The following is a 19,751-nucleotide window of genomic DNA, read 5'->3' on the forward strand; positions in this document are numbered from 1 at the left end:
AATTTTGAATGTATTTGTTAATGTCAGAATGTTACATACGTTACTGAGTTATTTAGTCAACAGCAAAGGTGTTTAAAACATTCAAATGTGTTATTTGTATGTTTAGGCCACTTTGAAATGAGCCGTTTTGCTAGCTAGCTTGCTAGAAGGCTGCTCACTTGCACGAGGTGACTTCATGATCAGAGCATGCCCGAGAGAGACCGCGCACAGCTCCTGTGTGTCTGGGTGAAAAAAGAACAATGGAAAACTTTTGGCAAATGTGAACGTTGTTATCTAAAGCACCATTTTCTACCTAATGGTTGATTTTACATGAAAAGACTCATGACAAGTGACTTGAAGCAGAAGCTACATCTGTGTGATTTATTTCTAGATTTCCCCCTTTAAGGGGTATAACAGAGGTCCTGGGCTGGCGTGGTTACACGTGGTCTGTGAGGCCGGTTGGACATACTGCCAAATTCTCATGCCAATTGCATGCTCCCTCAACTTGAAACATCTGTGTTTTGTGACAAAACTGCACATTTTAGAGTGGCCTTTTATTGTCCCAAGCACAAGGTGCACCTGTGTAATGATCATGTTTAATCAGCTTCTTGATATGCCACACCTGTCAGATGGATGGATTATCTTGGCAGGTATGTAAACACATTTGTACACTAAATTTGAGAGAAATAATTTGTTTGTGCATATGGAACATTTCTGGGATCTTATTTCAAGTCATGAAACATGGGACCAACACTTTACATGTTGCGTTCATATTTTTGTTCAGTATAGATGAATAATAGTAGTTGCTGTTTTCTGACTGAAAGGATAGGAGAGAAAATGAGAGATATGCAAAAACAAAACAAATAGGCTAGCTTCATGAAATAAGGGCTAGATTCAACTCTGAGCGCCGAAGATCTCCATTATAGAGCGAAAATAAAAGGGAATTTACCATTGAGCTGACATCCTGTATGCGGTGTTTAGCGTTTAGGCAGTCTCCACAAACGCGGGAACATTCCGTTTAAATATGAAATCTTCCGCGCTCCGGATTGAATCTAGGCCTTAGTCTCACGTGTCTGATTCAGCACGTTAGTCTGCAATATGAACACTGCAGGTGTTTGAACTGAGATGTTAAACTATATGGCAGGGAGACATGCTGTACCTCATAACTAGATCGTTTCAGGTCAACCTTGTGTTCTCTACAGGTATGACAATAAATTGCTGTTTCGTTCTGAAATTACAAAAACACCCAAAGGGATGAAACATGGAATATATTTGAGACATTTTTATTGACAGTGGATACATAGTAATCTTAAAGATATGAATAGTCCACTGGGCACGCTGTTGAGTACTACGGTGATGTGTATTTTGAAACCCCTTGATGATTACATCTGTTATTATTTATGAGGACTTTGCTGCAGCCGAGTTTGGCAGTTCAAACACTTAAAGTAAATGTATAAATGGACAAGACTATTTAAATAAAGCACACAATCTTTAATCTACTGAACAAGTGCAAAGTGTTACTCATCTGCTAATAAGTCTTTAATGGACGACTGGGCTTTTTAAAGAATGTTCCTCAACACACCTTCTGAACCTATGTAGGGGTATTTTACTGTAAACTTAATGATAGTGTAACAGTATAATTTTAAACCGTCCCCTCGCCCATACCCGGGCGCGAACCAGGGACCTTCTGCACACATCAACAACAGTCACCCACGAAGCGTCGTTACCCATCGCTCCACAAAAGCTGCGGCCCTTGCAGAGCAAGGGGAACTACTACTTCAAGGTCTCAGAGCAAGTGACGTAACCGATTGAAACGCTATTTAGCGCACACCGCTAACTAAGCTAGCCGTTTCACATCCGTTACACTAGCATTACAAATAGATTAGAGGTATAAATAAATGATCAGAATTTTAAAATGTTAAGTATAAAAGTCTTAATGTTAAATGACAAATTAACTAATGACATACAATTACTGTACATTTACATTTTTAAGTCATTTAGCAGACGCTCTTATCCAGAGCGACTTACAAATTGGTGCATTCACCTTATGACATCCAGTGGGACAGTCACTTAACAATAGTGCATCTAAAACTTAGGGGGGGTGGGGTGAGAGGGATTACTTATATCCTTCTTGATTTCAGACGGATATGTAGACAAGCCTTGTATTATAGGTCTGGGCGATATAGCCTAAAAAAAATCAGTTTTTTCTTCTTCTAATTTATGGGCGATTCACAATATCGCTCTGGATTAAAAAAAATATTTTCTCTAAATAAGTGTTGCTTATTTGACAATTAAATGTCAATACACTACATTTCAAAGAGTCTGGAATAATCGAATGAATTCAAGGCTTTAAAAATTATACCGAGGCTAAATATGTCTTCCACAACCATAAAACCTACTAATAGTTTGACCAGCATTTTTGCAATGATCACTGACCTGGCTTTCACGTCTGTCAATAAAAATGTTTTGGGATAAAAAAAATGTACACAAATTTAACCAGAACAATGCACAGCCACCAACAATGACCAACTTGTTGTAGCAGGCATTACAGAAAATGAACACAGGTCTCATAAACAATCTCTCAAGCACAAGCCCACGCGCTTGTGAGTAGCCAGCTAATCTTTATTTACTGAACAAAAATATAAAACGCAACATGTAAAGTGTTGGCCCCATGTTTCATGAGCTGAAATAAAAGATCCCCCAAATTTTCCATACGCACCAAAAACATATTTCTCTCACATTTCGGGCACATATTTGTTTACATCCCTGTTAGTGAGCATTTCTCCTTTGCCAGGATAATGAATCCACCTGACAGGTGTGGCATATCAAGAAGCTGATTAAACATCATTATTATTACACGGGTGCACCTTGTGCTGGTGACTATAAAATGCCACTCTAAAATGTGCAGTTTTGCCACACAACACAGTACCACAGATGGCTTGTCAAATACACATTTCAAAATACGTTTTTCTGCAAACTTTAGCATCCCGCAAACTTTTTGCAGAGCGACTTACTGTGGATACATTTGGCGCAGTGGTCTAAGGCACTACATCGCAGTTGCTAACTGAGCAACTAAAGATCCTGGTTTGAGTCCAGGCGGAGAGACCTATGGTGCAGCGCACAATTGGCCCAGCGTAGTCCGGGTTAGGGGAGGGTTTGGCCGGCAGGGATGTCCTTGTCCCATCGCCCTCTAGTGACTCCTGTGGCAGACCGGGCGCATGCACGCTGACACGGTGTTTCCTCCGAGACATTGGTGTGGCTGGCTTCCGGGTTAAGCAGGTGTTGTGTCAAGAAGCAGAGTGTGGCTTGGTTGGGTTGTGTTTCAGAGGACCATGATCTTCGCCTCTCCCGAGTCTGTACGGGAGTTGCAGCGATGAGACAAGACTGTAACTACCAATTGGATATCATAAAAGCATGGGCTTCCCTTGGTCTCTCCTTACAAAATATCACTTTTTTTTTTAAAACTTTTTTTTTTACATGACAGCAGTTCCACACCTTTGATGTGATGCAAATTGTTTGGGAAAAATATGAATTGTATTTTATACCATTATATTTAATGATATTCTTAGCCTATTCAAAAATACTGTATATGTGTTGACTGATCAGGGTAGCCTAGTAAGTGTGCCCTGTCTGTTTAAGGAACAAAATCACTATTGGTTTCATGTGCATGGCACAGCCATTTAGAATATAGGCTGCACAGACCAGCAACATAATTTCAACTCAAAATATGCCATTCTATTCGTCTTGAAAACATATTTTATTAGTCTTTCTTAGGACCTGCCAAAAACGTATTTGTGATGTACATTCAATGAATTTATTCAAATACACATCCCACTCCTAATCTTGCCGGCATGTGCACGGAGGTATAAAAGCCTTATCCTGGCAAGAACGCGGCAAAAATTGGACTGTATGAATGGGGCTCTAAAAAACATTACCTGATTTTTTTTTTAACAAGCAACATACCGTAAAGTCTGTCTGTAAAAAGGTATGAGATGAAGAAGTTATCTTTTGTGTTTGTTGTGAGTGGAAGGGGAGGGGCTTGGTGTCTGGAGTGAGAAGAGACCAAAAATACATCAAACGCTCATAAAAAATGAACATAAAATAAAAACCTAGATTCTTGTGACATAGGCATTTGAAACTTCTCGCCCAAAAATATATTTGAATATATCATATTAATTTGATATATCGCCCAGCCTTACTTGTACATAAGAGAAGACGTTCTTGGGGGGGTTGGGGGGGGGCTTCCAATGACCAATCTGTTAGTTCCTAAACAAGTGTTCATGAAGTGCATACATTCTCAGATAAGGGAAACATGTCTCAAAGTAGGCTAGCACAGGTAGGTATGCACGCTGTGTTAGACCATCTGATCTGCCCAGCTACTGCTGTTCAGTCATGTTGAGAAGTATAAAAGGCTAACACAGGTAGGTATGCACGCTGTGTTAGACCACCCTGTGTTATACCATCTGATCTGCCCAGCTACTGCTGTTCAGTCATGTTGAGAAGTATAAAAGGCTAACACAGGTAGGTAGGTATGCACGCTGTGTTAGACCATCTGATCTGCCCAGCTACTGCTGTTCAGTCATGTTGAGAAGTATAAAAGGCTAACACAGGTAGGTATGCACGCTGTGTTAGACCACCCTGTGTTATACCATCTGATCTGCCCAGCTACTGCTGTTCAGTCACGTTGAGAAGTATAAAAGGCTAACACAGGTAGGTATGCACGCTGTGTTAGACCATCTGATCTGCCCAGCTACTGCTGTTCAGTCACGTTGAGAAGTATAAAAGGCTAACACAGGTAGGTATGCACGCTGTGTTAGACCACCCTGTGTTATACCATCTGATCTGCCCAGCTACTGCTGTTCAGTCACGTTGAGAAGTATAAAAGGCTAACACAGGTAGACCAGGTATGCTACTGCTGTGTTAGACCATCTGATCTGCCCAGCTACTGCTGTTCAGTCATGTTGAGAAGTATAAAAGGCTAACACAGGTAGGTATGCACGCTGTGTTAGACCACCCTGTGTTATACCATCTGATCTGCCCAGCTACTGCTGTTCAGTCATGTTGAGAAGTCATTTAAAATAAGAAATTTGCTAAGTAAGTCAAAGACAGGTGAAATAGAAGGCACAGCTTCACATGATTCATGTTTTCCTCATCCTACAGGGCATGGGGCCAGTTCTTCTGACACACAGTAATGGCCAGGTATTGATTGGTGATGAGTTTCCTGTCCATGTTGAACTCAGCGAGCACACTGATGAGCTTTGCCAGAGTGAAGGAAGAGTGGAACTCAGCGAGCACACTGATGAGCTTTGCCAGAGTGAAGGAAGAGTGGAACTCAGCGAGCACACTGATGAGCTTTGCCAGAGTGAAGGAAGAGTGTTGAACTCAGCGAGCACACTGATGAGCTTTGCCAGAGTGAAGGAAGAGTGGAACTCAGCGAGCACACTGATGAGCTTTGCCAGAGTGAAGGAAGAGTGGAACTCAGCGAGCACACTGATGAGCTTTGCCAGAGTGAAGGAAGAGTGGAACTCAGCGAGCACACTGATGAGCTTTGCCAGAGTGAAGGAAGAGTGGAACTCAAGACAACTGACACCATTGTTAGACCTCAACCAGGGGGGCAAATTAATCTGCTCATCAGAGAGAATCCTCTGCTTCCTCTTATTTGGAATCTAATATTTTTTAGAAAATATCAAAGTGGAGTTAAGCCGGAATTAAATGTGCAAAACTAACCACACCTGGAGTCTTAATTGGGGATAGAGAAAGCAGCCAAAGTGACATTTTGAAAGCGGGCCACAAAGCAGGCATCCAGCCAGTCTCTGTGGAGTTGGACATAATGTTCATGTTGACACCAGATGCTGAGCTGCTAAGGCCTCCTCTGTGATTCTACTGCAGTCACGGGACTGGTGCAGATTAAAAGGAAACGAGCACAGAGATCTAACCCAGTGAGTGGACACAGGGGTGGTGTGGTCCAGCGACCCAGAGATAGGAGTGGTTTTGTCCATTCCCCAAAAAGTAGTGGTGGTTTGGTCCAGTCCTCAACACTATGCATGTTATTGAGTTTTTGTAAATATATATATTTTTTTACTACTGGCTTTAGGATACTCACACTTTCCCCAGACAAACTCAAACTGGACATTTCAGCATCTAGAATGTATGACGGACATAAAATCTTTACAATCATTTTGGCTCATATACAATACTGTAACGACCCTGCTGTTTCATTACAATACTTATTACTCTGAGGACAGTTAAATCACTACAGTTGATTTTTCATATTCATATATACAGGATTTATACAAACAAAAACAAGAGTTGCAGAGTTGAAAGTATAAAGAAATGAATACGAGTACAGGCAAAACACAACAGCTTAAGCCTCTATATGAGTAGGCAGAACGTCTCTTGTTATTCGCAACATTAAACAATCTCTTGAAGTCGTGAACCAGTAAAGCACTGTGTCCTGGCATCCAGACATTGTTGCCTTCTGCTATTCTTCAGATCACACCAGAGTGGGGAGGCAGAGAGTGCAGACAGACAGAAGTCAGATCACAATACCACAGAAAGAACCAAGACATGTTACAGTAAGTACATTCAGTAGTAAAGCAGTTTCAAGAGAACTAACCCCTTCCTACCCTCCTCTATCCCTCTCCTTTCATCTGTGTTCCCAGCCAGAGGTTCAGTCAGTCAGTTAGGTAATGTCCTCTTGTTGGCCACAGAAACAGGTGAAGAGAGAGGGCAGAGAGGATGGACTTGTTCCAGTCTTTTAGCCCGTAGCAGAGCCAGCTCCAGGACTTGAGTCTTTACTTAAACGGACAATCTCCTGAGACAGAACTTCAAGGTCCTAAAAAAAGAAAAAGAAAAATGGCTATTTTAATACCACAAAGCTGAGTAGCAAACCAAAACTTCTGTTCATTCCTGGCATTTTCATATCCAAAACTCTTTCATCCTCACTCATTCTGAAGTACTGTAGCTAACGAAATACCAAACATCAGAGAGTTCATGCAAGGTGTTGGGAAACAACTGTAACATTGACAATTGTAGCATGGAGACTATATAATATCAACCAAATCAACATTTCCTCCAGCCAGGGTGCAGGGGAGCCATTTAGCAAACAGACTCAGGTTCAGCTGCAATCTCCTACCAGAAAAAGCCAATGTCCCTTCCTCTGTGTGCTCACTCTAAAGCAAGAGCCATCAAATATTAACAGGGCTGTTTGTTTCTGGGCTGGTGGCTCCAACAGGCACTGAATATTCATGACTCGCTGCTTGCCTCTGCCCACCAAATCCAGAGAGGAGATGGGGGGGTTAACCTGCCCACCTCCAGTATCGAGCGCAATCATCACAGCACCCTTTGTCATTCTGCACTTTGTGGGCTGCGACACAGCTTCATCATGCTCCAGCACACGATTAGGAGTCCATGGCTGAAAGGCTACTTGGTAGCAGCAGTGAGGGAGGGACGGTGAGGGAGGGAGGGACAGGGGAAGGAGGGAAGGGGGAAGGGGGAATGTGAGAGTGGGACGGGGGAAGGAGGGACGGGGGAAGGAGGGACGGTGAGAGTGGGACGGGGGAAGGAGGGACGGCGAGAGTGGGAAGGGGGAAGGAGGGACGGTGAGAGTGGGACGGGGGAAGGTGAGAGTGGGAAGGGGGAAGGAGGGACGGTGAGAGTGGGACGGGGGAAGGAGGGACGGGGGGGGAAGGAGGGACGGGGAAGGAGGGACGGTGAGAGTGGGACGGGGGAAGGAGGGACGGGGGAAGGAGGGACGGGGGAAGGAGGGACGGTGAGAGTGGGACGGGGAGGTGGAAGAGGAGAGGAATGGGGGAAGGAGGGACGGGGGAAGGAGGGACGGTGAGAGTGGGACGGGGAGGTGGAAGAGGAGAGGAATGGGGGTGGCTCTACATGGTTGCTCTCCCCTACAGCATTCTCTCATAAGTGCTTAATTAGATCAGGATTTTCTCATTTAATTTGGATAAAAGCAAACAGTTACATTGCTGTTAACAAGTCTGGCACAACTAGCCACCAGCGTTGGGCTGCTTATGTCAGAGCCTAGAGACACTTCTTCCACAACTAGCCACCAGCGTTGGGCTGCTTATGTTAAAGCCTACAGCTGCTTCTCCCACAACTAGCTACCAGCGTTGGGCTGCTTATGTCAGAGCCTAGAGACACTTCTTCCACAACTAGCTACCAGCGTTGGGCTGCTTATGTCAGAGCCTACAGCTGCTTCTCCCACAGCTAGCTACCAGCGTTGGGCTGCTTATGTCAGAGTCTACAGCCGCCTCTTCCAAAACTAGACACATTGTTTGGGAACTGTAATTGAGCTCCCCTCCCATCTGCATAAAATGTAATCATATTTACAATGGACAACATCAAAGAGGATCATGGGCTGTCTGTAAATCAAAGATCCAGAGGAGGACGACTGCAACAGAATATCAGACTTGATTTATTTTTATGGACACACTGACAGCTATTCTAAGTTATCTAGAAAATTAGCAGAGCCAGAGTGCCGGCAAGCCCTGTCCCAAATTTCTCAGGTGTCTTCCAAGCCAAGGTTAAGGCCGGTTGTTTGTGTAACCTACAACTCCCCGTGGGAGTTACACACCACACAGCCAAGAACCTAGACTGTCTCCAAGACCTACTACAGCACTACATGCCTCACTGTAGCTAACCAGCACACACACACACACTATAAATATCAACAGAGAACTGTATCATTGATGCAACAATAAACAGGGTCAGTTACCACCCCCACCACCGATTAGTTCAGCACAGTTCCTCAAAAGGCCAGGAGAAATTTGATAGGTTCATGTTCTGAGGTAATAATCTGCATGATGATGGAAACACCACACTGTAATCCAATCAAACAAGAGACTGCACCACCATACTTTGCTTGGAGGAGGTCCATTTCTATTCCTGCATATAAACCCATTTGAACATTAAGGCAGTGCGCCAACGCCTTGGCCTGTGATGAATAATAACCTCTATGGTGCGCTAGTCTCAGGGCTGGATGACAGCAGGCAGGCCACCTACACAGTCACACACACTGACAACACAAAGTCACACATTTGGCCCTCGGTATGGATCCCCACACATCAACTCATCCGCAGTGCAGCCCGCCTACCGTCCGCAGTGCAGCCCGCCTACCGTCCGCAGTGCAGCCCGCCTACCGTCCGCAGTGCAGCCCGCCTACCGTCCGCAGTGCCGCAGTGCAGCCCGCCTACCGTCCGCAGTGCAGCCCGCCTACCGTCCGCAGTGCAGCCCGCCTACCGTCCGCAGTGCAGCCCGCCTACCGTCCGCAGTGCAGCCCGCCTACCGTCCGCAGTGCAGCCCGCCTACCGTCCGCAGTGCAGCCCGCCTACCTTCCACAGTGCAGCCCGCCTACCTTCCACAGTGCAGCCCGCCTACCTTCCACAGTGCAGCCCGCCTACCTTCTACAGTGTAGCCCGCCTACCTTCTACAGTGTAGCCCGCCTACCTTCTACAGTGTAGCCCGCCTACCTTCTACAGTGTAGCCCGCCTACCTTCTACAGTGTAGCCCGCCTACCTTCTACAGTGTAGCCCGCCTACCTTCTACAGTGTAGCCCGCCTACCTTCTACAGTGTAGCCCGCCTACCTTCTACATTGTAGCCCGCCTACCTTCTACAGTGTAGCCCGCCTACCTTCTACAGTGTAGCCCGCCTACCTTCTACAGTGTAGCCCGCCTACCTTCTACAGTGTAGCCCGCCTACCTTCTACAGTGTAGCCCGCCTACCTTCTACAGTGTAGCCCTCCTACCTTCTACAGTGTAGCCCGCCTACCTTCTACAGTGTAGCCCGCCTACCTTCTACAGTGTAGCCCGCCTACCTTCTACAGTGTAGCCCGCCTAACTTCTACAGTGTAGCCCGCCTACCTTCTACAGTGTAGCCCGCCTACCTTCTACAGTGTAGCCCGCCTACCTTCTACAGTGTAGCCTACAGTGCTGTGAAAAAGTATTTGCCCCCTTTTCTGATAATCAAAATGTTTGCATATTTTTAATACGGAATGTTTTTCAGGTCTTCAACCAAAACATAATATTAGATAAAGGGAACCTAATTTTACAAATAACAAAAAAAGTATACTTATTTTATTTATTTAATTAAAGTTAGGAAACACTCAATTCCCCTGTGTGAAAAAGTAATTACCCCGTTACACTCAATAACTGGCTGTGCCACCTTCAGCAGTTGTTGATCCGTCTGTCACATCACTGTGGAAGAACTTTGGCCCACTCCTGCATGAAGAACTGCTTTAACTTAGTGACATTTGTGGGTTTTCAAGCATGAACTGCTTGTTTCAAGTGCTGCCACAACATCAACTAGGATTAGGTGTGGACTTTAACTAGGCTATTCCAAAACTTCAAATTTGTTAATATTGAACCATTTTCATGGGTTTGGAATATTGTATTGCTGCATTCAGCTTTAAAACTGCTTTTATTTTTGTTGTTATTTGTAAAGTCAGGTTCCCTTTATATAATATTGGGTTTTGGTTGAAGATCTGAAAAGATTCAGTATAAAAAATGTGCAAAAATCAGAAAGGAGGCAAATAGTTTTTCACTGCAGTGTACCTCCCGTAGTGTGGCCCACCTCCCGTAGTGTGGCCCACCTCCCGTAGTGTGGCCCACCTCCCGTAGTGTGGCCCACCTCCCGTAGTGTGGGGCCCACCTCCCGTAGTGTGGCCCACCTCCCGTAGTGGGGCCCACCTCCCGTAGTGTGGGCCCACCTCCCGTAGTGGGGCCCACCTCCCGTAGTGTGGGGCCCACCTCCCGTAGTGGGGCCCACCTCCCGTAGTGGGGCCCACCTCCCGTAGTGGGGCCCACCTCCCGTAGTGGGGCCCACCTCCCGTAGTGGGGCCCACCTCCCGTAGTGTTTGCCTACCTTCTGTAAATGCATGTTCTTGGTCAGCTGTTCTTCCAGCATGTTCTGCAGCTTCTTGTTCATTTCCCGCATGTTCTCGTCCCCAGGCTTCACCAGGTCCCTGAGCACAGAGCCCAAGCCATGTCCATGTCCCCCCACCTGGCCCACGTGATGGGCAACCGCCGTTGCACCATGTGCACCATGTGCTGCAGGTGAGAGAAGGTACACGTTACTCAAAGGGACAATTCACAGCCATGCTTCATTGAACAAGAGCCAGCAGTTGTTCCTGGAGACCAACCCAGGAAATAACCAATGGCCCTAGTTAAAACTAACTTATAAATTAGATCTAATGTACATTTAATTTGTCAGTGATGCATGCAATTCATTCAATGTGAATCAGTTATAGTACATGTTGAGATCAATGTTCCAAATGCAGCAGTATCACCCATCCATTAGCCGACATCTAAATCACTTGATAACTTTATACAGCAGGCCCGTTACCATATGGTCTGTGAGTTGATTCTAGTCAGTCTATTCTGGGAGGAGTTTGCCCTGCTGGAGATCCCTGGTTAGGTACTTTAAACCCCTCAACAGTTTACTAAAGGGACTGAGCAGTTATCGGTCTGACTAATGAGATATTGTTCCTCACGTCCGATACCATTTGAAAAGACAACACTAGAGATGCTCTACAAGGCAGATATAGATCTATTGCCAAACAATGACAGTTGAGAAAAAATTGTGAACCTCCTGTGTGATAATGTGTTTAGGTCTTCTAGCATACCCATGGTAGACTTAAAACACATACACTATGAATACAAAAATGTGGACAGCCTTTCATAATGCTGGATCCGTCTATTTCAGCCACAGCCGTTGCTGTCAGGTGTATAAATTCAAGCACACAGCTATGCAATCTCCATAGACAAACATTGGCAGTAGAATGGCCTTACTGAAGAGATCAGTGACTTTCAACGTGGCACTGTCATAACATGCCATCTTTCCAGTAAGTCAGTTGGTCAAATGTCTGCTCTGCTAGAGCTGCCCCGATCAACTGTAAGTGCTGTTCTTGTGAAGTGGAAACGTTTAGGAACAACAACGGCTCAGCCACAAAGTGGTAAACCACACAAGCTCAGAACGGGAACAGCGAGTGCTGAAGTGCGTACCGCATAAAAATAGTCTGTCCTCGGTTGCAACACTCATTATCAAGTTCCAAACTGCCTCTGGAAGTAACGTCAGCACAAGAACTGTTAATCAAGAGCTTCATGAAATGGGGTTGATGGCCGAGCAGCCGCACACAAGCCTAAGATCACCAAGCGCAATGCAAAGCATCAGCTGGAGTGGTGTAAAGCTTGCTACCATTGTACTCTGAAGCAGTGGAAACACGTTATCTGGAGTGATGACACGCTTCAGGATCTTGCAGTTCGCTGGACGAATCTGGATTTTGCGGATGCCAGGAGAACGCTATCTCCATGAATGCATAGTGCCAAATGTAAAGATTGGTGGAGGAGGAATAATGGTCTGGGGCTGTTCTTCATGGTTTGGCTAGGCCCCTTACTTCCAGTGAAGGGAAATTTAAACTCTACAGGATACAATGACATTCTAGATAATAATGTAATTCCAACATTGTGGCAACAGTTTGAGGAAGGACCTTTCCTGTTTCAGCATGACAATGCCCCCGTGCACAAACCAAAGGTCGACACCGAAATGCATTGTTGCGATTGGTATGGAAGAACTTGACTGGCATGCACAAAGCACTGACCTCAACCCCATCGAACACCTTTGGGATGAATTGGAAAGCTGACTGCGAGCCAGGCCTACTTTTGGTCATGTAGAGTATGATTTTACGGTTCCTTTGAACTAGGACCTACAGTTGAAGTCGGACGTTTACATACACCTTAGCAAAATACATTTAAACTCAGTTTTCCACAATTCCTGATATTTAATCAGAATAAAAATTCCCTGTCCTAGGTCAGTTAGGATCACCACTTTATTCTAAGAATGTGAAATGTCAGAATAAATAGTAGAGGGATTTATTTCCGTTTTCACATTCCGTTTTCACATTCACATTCATAAAAACGTGATCGATGCATGTGGATGATGTTGTTCCTGTAGTGTTTGTAAACACCCTGGTAGGTTGATTAATAACCTGAACCAGATTACAGGCACTGGAAACAGTGAGAAGCCTCCTGTTGAGCAGACAGCTTGATGAAAACCAGTCAACGTTCATGTCCCCAAGAAAGTGGACCTCTCTGTTTACATCACATACACTATCAAGCATTTCACATATCTTATTTAGATACTGACTGTTAGCACTTGGTGGCCTATAACAACACCCCAAAAGAAGGCTTGCAACCACAACACTTCAACACTTGACATAAGCTCTTCTCTAAGCATTAGCTATCAGAGATAAGACACAATACTGAAAAGAGCAAACAAAGCAAGAGAGAAAAAAATAGACATTCAGCAGTTGATTAATCAATTGGTGTGCGTGCTGTGGGGTTGAAGCTACGAACCCATAGGCTTGGCGCTCTCAATAAGGTTTGTATCACAACTAAAGTGGCCAAAAGGTCTTAAAATTAAGCACATTAATCCGCTTTACAAGGGGTGTAGAGCCTAACTGGCATTTTTAAGCAGCGTGCGAGTTTCAAGTTTGGAGAAGAGCATTTTCAATATAAAAATGTACCTTTATTATAAAAGCATTACATGCATAATTGCATTTGCTGTCAATTTTTATAATGGTGTTTTCCGCTCATGGAACAGTCACGCTTATAGCATACTACCATGTGTGCATTGTTAGAAGAAATAGCTTAATATTTTAACCTAAACGTTCTGATCTGTTGTGTCAGCCACATTGCGTAAAAAAGGTTTTTTGATGCTAGTGGTTGTATTAATTTGGGATCTATAGCATCCCACAGCTGTCCCAGACTATGTTTGGAATATTTATTTCTCGCAGAGAATAGGTTGACTATAGGAGATAGTAGATTGACATAGGCTAGTGCTTTTGCTGTTGGTTAGACCTACTCATCTTGTTGGCTGACGAAATGTAAATGTGGACAGTTCTTCCAATATCTTCAATATGCACCTCTGAATTGGATAAGGGCGTGCACAGTTGCCACAGCCCTAGTCAAAGCAGCTGTAACCCTAAACGCAGTAGGCTTTACTTAAAGATCATGACAGCCGTCATTGACGTGATATTGTAACTGGACAAGCTAATGGCATGATTAATTGAGGACATGTTTTCTATTGGGGGAGTTGATGACATTGTCAGCTCCTTGTAGACACAAGGTCCCCTACTTGAAGGGTGCACAGTGCTCCGCTGGCCATGAAGTCAGCTCCCTGCTGAACTGCCACACTGTTAAGCAGGGTTCAACACGGGTCAAGAGCAGAGATCGCCTGAACAGCGTCGGTTGCCAGCGTTGCAAAGGGTACTCTTTGTCAGCCTAATGCTGAGACGTGTCTCTCAGTTGAGACAGGCACATCCAATCAAGATCACCTTTCACAATCTGACAATTAAAACATCAAGCCCACTGAGGAGATTCTAGGTCAACTTTCTCTAGACTAAATATATGTGTGTGTGTGTGTGTGTGTGTGTGTGTGTGTGTGTGTGTGTGTGTGTGTGTGTGTGTGTGTGTGTGTGTGTGTGTGTGTGTACAGGGGTGTATGCAAGTCATGTGTGACACTTTGGAAATGTGCATTTAATATTTTAGAAAAGGTTCATTTTAGTTCACCGTGTTTCCCGTGATAAATCAATATTGTGGTTCAGTACTGTGGCTGATAAAGGAAGAGCTGTCTTAACAAGAAAAAGCTGCTCAGCAGAGTAAGTGACAACACATTGATAATGGAGACATTTGTTCCAACATTTAAAGGGATACTTTGGGATTTTGGCAATTAAGCCCTTCATCTGACTCAGGGGAAGTAGATAAATCCCTTTATCTACTGACCCAGAGTCAGATGAACTCATGGATAACATTTTTATGTCTGCATCCAGTAGGAAGGAAGTTAAGAGGTAGTTTTGCCAGCCGATGCTCAGCACAACGACTATAAGTCTATGGTCTCTACTAGCATCCTAGCAGTTTTCTATACTTCCAGTCATTGAGCTAATGCTTTGGGGCGGCAGGTAGCCTAGTGGTTAGAGTGTTGGGCCAGTAACCGAAAAGGTGCTAGATTGAATCCCCGAGCTGACATGGTATAAATATGTCGTTCTGCCCCTGAACAAGGCAGCTAACCCACTGTTCCTAGGCCATCATTGTAAAAAACAATTTGTTCTTACTGACTTGCCTGGTCAAATAAAGTTTAAATAAAATGTTTTTAAAAAAATGCTAGTTAGCAACATCCTTCAAACTGCACGCAGATATATAGAAATGGTATCCATGATCCATCTACTGAGGAAGTAGAAAAAGGGCTTCATTGCCAAAATCCTGAAGTACTCCTTTAAAAAACTTCGTAGGGCTAAGATCCTGTTAACGGAATCGATATGACAACAGCCAGTGAAAGTGCAGGGCGCCAAATTCAAACAACAGTAATCTCACAATTAAAAAAATATAAGTATCTTATACCATTTTAAAAAGGTAATCTTGTTGTTAATCCCACCACAGTGTCCGATTTCAAATAGGCTTTACAGCGAAAGCACCAAACGATTATGTTAGGTCAGAGCCAAGTCACAGAAAAACACAGCCATTTTTCCAGCCAGAGTGGGGTCACAAAAATCAGAAATATACATAGAATTAATCACTAACCTTTGATGATCTTCATCAGATGACACTCATAGGACTTCATGTTACACAGTACATGTACGTTTTGTTCGATAAAGTTCATATTTATATAAAAAACACATTGACGCGTTATGTTCACTAGTTCCAAAAACATCTGGTGATTTTGCAGAGAGCCACATCAATTTACAGAAATACTCATTATAAATGTTGATGAAAATGATGTCATAAGGTGAATGCACCAATTTGTAAGTCGCTCTGGATAAGAGCGTCTGCTAAATGACTTAAATGATGATAAATGAAAATACAAGTGTTATACATGGAACTTTAGATAAAGTTCCCCTTAATGCAACCGCTGTGTCAGATTTTTAAAAAGCTTTACGGAAAAAGCAAACCATGCAATAATCTGAGTACGGCGCTCAGAGACCCAAGAAGCCAAAAAGATATCCGCCATATTGTGCAATCAACAGAAGTCACTAATAACATTATAAATATTCACTTACCTTTGATGATCTTCATCAGAATGCACTCACAGGAATCCCAGTTCCACAATAAATGTTTGTTTTGTTCGATAATGTCCATCATTTATGTCCAAATAGCTACTTTTGTTAGCACATTTTGTAAACAAATCCAACCTCGCGAAGCACGGTCACTAGGAGCAGACAAAATGTCAAAAAGTTCCGTTACAGTTCATAGAAACATGTCAAACGATGTATAGAAACAATCTTTAGGATGTTTTTAACATAAATCTTCGATAATGTTCCAACCGGAGAATTCCTTTGTCTGTAGAAAAGCAATGGAATGCGAGCTTCCTCTCACGTGAACGAGCCTCACGAGCCTGTGGCACTCTGCCAGACCACTGACTCAAAGAGCCCTTATGAGCCCCTCCTTTCCAGTAGAAGCCTACTGCCATATGAGTTCTGTTATACTCACAGACATCATTCAAATGGTTTTAGAAACTTCAGAGTGTTTTCTATCCAAATATACATATATTAGCAACTGGGACTGAGTAGCAGGCCGTTTACTCTGGACACCTTATTCATCCAAGCTACTCAATACTGCCCCCAGCAATAAGAAGTTAAAGATTAGCCAACCTTTGGTGGGATTGCCTTGCTTTTATTGTTCCAGGCTGTGTTTGACATTTTTGTCACCCGTGAAGACTGACAGTAAACACCACAAGTAGACTGCCTTTCATTGCTATAATACAGTACAAAAATGCTGCGCTCTTGACGTTAACAAATCACCCTCATCTTCATGTGATTCTAGTAAGAAATGTACTTAATAGGAAAATAAATACAATAGAAATACACATCAAAAAGCTATACTTGAATATAGCCTAGATGTACTTTATCTCCAATCCCATCTTTCCTTCTAGTACTAGTGCGGGGATACTCATTAAATAAAATAAATAAATCAAATCTGAGTCAAACTAGGCAAGTCAGTTTTAAGAACAAATTCTTATTTACAATGATGGCCTACCCCAGCCAAACCCTAACCCGGACGAAGCTGGGCCAATTGTGCGCCGCCCTATGGGACTCCCAATCACGGACGGTTGTGATGTAGTGACGCCTCCAGCACTGAGATGCAGTGCCTTAGCCTGCTGCGCCACTCGGGAGCCAAATGCAGAGCAGACTGCCATAACACAAAGTGACACAACATCTGCAACACCGACTCACTGATGCTGTAAGCCCAGCTTGAACCAGAGATGGAAGATAGACATTCTCACGTTCCTTTAACCAATGATACCTCCTGTTCAGAATCAAACACTTATTCTACTTTGCTCTGGTAAGGTTAGAATTCTACAGAACACTGATAACACATCAAAGATCTCTCTAATGGGTAAGAATGGCTCTTTTCTTGAATCATGGAAACCTTCCAGCTCTTTTCCTCCCATAAGAGAGGTTTGCTGCAGAAGTGCACTGAGATGCCAACATGGCCGAACATGGCCATGCTACTAGTCTCAGTGGTCCTGGCGCTACTGAACTGCTGAAGCAACACAGTGAGCCATGGCTGCCAGCCACCTCAGAGGCACTACAACTAACTGCAGCCCAGCCTGCTCTCAACTCCCACAGGATGAGAGTGGGCTAAGTGGAAACACTGCCAGGAGGTATACAGGCTAGATCTATAGAAACAATGATGCCCTGCCTGTTGAAAGTGTACAGTGTCTTCAGAAAGTATCCACACCACTTGAATTTTCCCTAAATGTGTGTTGTGTTAAAGCCTGAATTAAAAATGTTGTCACTGGCCTTCACACAATACCCCATGATGTCAAAAGGAAATCATGCTTTTCAAAATTATACAAATTAATTAAAAATGAAATGCTGAACTGTCTTGAGTCAACAAATATTCAACCCCTTTGTTATGGCAAACCGAAATAAGTTCAGGAGGACAATTTAACAAGTCACAGACTCACTCTGTGTCCCTTAATAGTTTTTAACAAGATTTTTGAACGACTACCTCATCTCTGTACCACACACATACAGATAATTGTAACGTAAGGTCCCTCAGGCAAGCAGTGAATTTAAAACACAGATTCAACCAAAACCACAATGGATTTCCAATGCCTGGCAAAGAAGGGCACCTATTGGTAGATGGGTAAAACTGAGGATGGATCAACAACATTGTAGTTACTCCACAATACTAACCTAGTGAAAAGGAGGAAGTCTACAGAAAAAAAATTATTCCAAAACATGCATCCTGTTTGCAACAAGGCACAAAAAAAAAAATCAGTCTCCTTTCCATCAGACTTTGGGAAATTAATAAACCTTTCAGCAGGACAATAACCTACAACCCAAGGCCAAATTTACACTGGAGTTGATTACCAAGAAGTCAGTGAATATTCCTGAGTGGCCGAGTTACAGTGTTGACCCAAATCTACTTGAAAATAGTTGGCAAGACCTGAAAATGGTTGTCTAGCTATGATGAACCAATTTGACAGTGATTGAAGAATTAGACAAATAATAATGAGAAAATGTTGCACAATCCAGGTGTGAAAAGCTCTTAGAGGCTTACCCAGAAAGACTCATCTGTAATCGCTGCCAAAGGTGCTTCTAACATGTACTGACTCAGGGGTGTGAAAACTTAAGTAAATTAGATACTTCTTCTGTATTTCCTTTTCAATACATTTACAAACATTTTCAATTTGTCATTATGGTGTATCGTGTGTAGATGGGTGAAGAAAACAACAATTTCATACATTTTGAAATCAGTCTGTAACACTGCAAAATGTGGAATATGTCAAGGGGTATGAATACTTTCTGAAGGCGCTGTACATGTCATTTCGTGTTATGGACGCACTACATTACACATGTCATTTCGTGTTATGGACACACTACATTACACATCATTTCGTGTTATGGACGCACTACATTACACATGTCATTTTGTGTTATGGACGCACTACATTACACATGTCGTTTCGTGTTATGGACGTACTACATTACACATGTCGTTTCGTGTTATGGACGCACTACATTACATGTCATTTCGTGTTATGGACGCACTACATTACACATGTCGTTTCGTGTTATGGACGTACTACATTACACATGTCGTTTCGTGTTGTGGACGTACTACATTACACATGTCGTTTCGTGTTGTGGACGTACTACATTACACATGTCGTTTCGTGTTATGGACGCACTACATTACACATGTCGTTTCGTGTTATGGACGCACTACATTACATGTCATTTCGTGTTATGGACGTACTACATTACACATGTCGTTTCGTGTTATGGACGTACTACATTAAACATGTCGTTTCGTGTTATGGACTCACTACATTACAACATGTCGTTTCGTGTTATGGACGTACTACATTAAACATGTTGTTTCGTGTTATGGACTCACTACATTACACATGTCGTTTCGTGTTATGGACGTACTACATTACACATGTCGTTTCGTGTTATGGACTCACTACATTACACATGTCGTTTCGTGTTATGGACGTACTCTACATTAAACATGTTGTTTCATGTTATGGACTCACTACATTAAACATGTTGTTTCGTGTTATGGACGCACTACATTAAACATGTTGTTTCGTGTTATGGACGCACTACATTGCACATGTCATTTCCAGTGATAAATCATTCCTGTACAAGAGAGCAGATCTATACAATGTTCACTTGTAACAACTTCATTATTAAAAATGACTTTCTGTGTGGAGCAATCCCATGACATTGTTTCCATTAACAGGTTCAGAG

The 19,751-nt window shown here is 43.3% G+C and overlaps 1 protein-coding gene across 4 annotated transcripts in view; it reads right to left on the reverse strand.

Moving 5' to 3' along the window:
* Positions 1–4,905: 4,905 nt before the first annotated feature.
* Positions 4,906–19,751, reverse strand: part of gripap1 (GRIP1 associated protein 1) — an 84,934-nt gene continuing 70,088 nt past the window's right edge. For all 4 annotated transcript variants that reach the window (XM_046364905.1, XM_046364903.1, XM_046364904.1 and 1 more), the window contains 2 exons: positions 10,856–11,040; positions 4,906–6,814 (listed from right to left, as the gene is read on the reverse strand). In XM_046364905.1, coding sequence (XP_046220861.1) covers positions 6,737–6,814; positions 10,856–11,040 — 263 coding nt within the window. In that variant the 3' untranslated portion in view covers positions 4,906–6,736. The remainder of the gene's footprint in view (positions 6,815–10,855; positions 11,041–19,751) is intronic.

Source organism: Oncorhynchus gorbuscha, linkage group LG10 (assembly GCF_021184085.1).
Source record: "Oncorhynchus gorbuscha isolate QuinsamMale2020 ecotype Even-year linkage group LG10, OgorEven_v1.0, whole genome shotgun sequence".
Classification (NCBI taxonomy): Eukaryota; Metazoa; Chordata; class Actinopteri; order Salmoniformes; family Salmonidae; genus Oncorhynchus; species Oncorhynchus gorbuscha.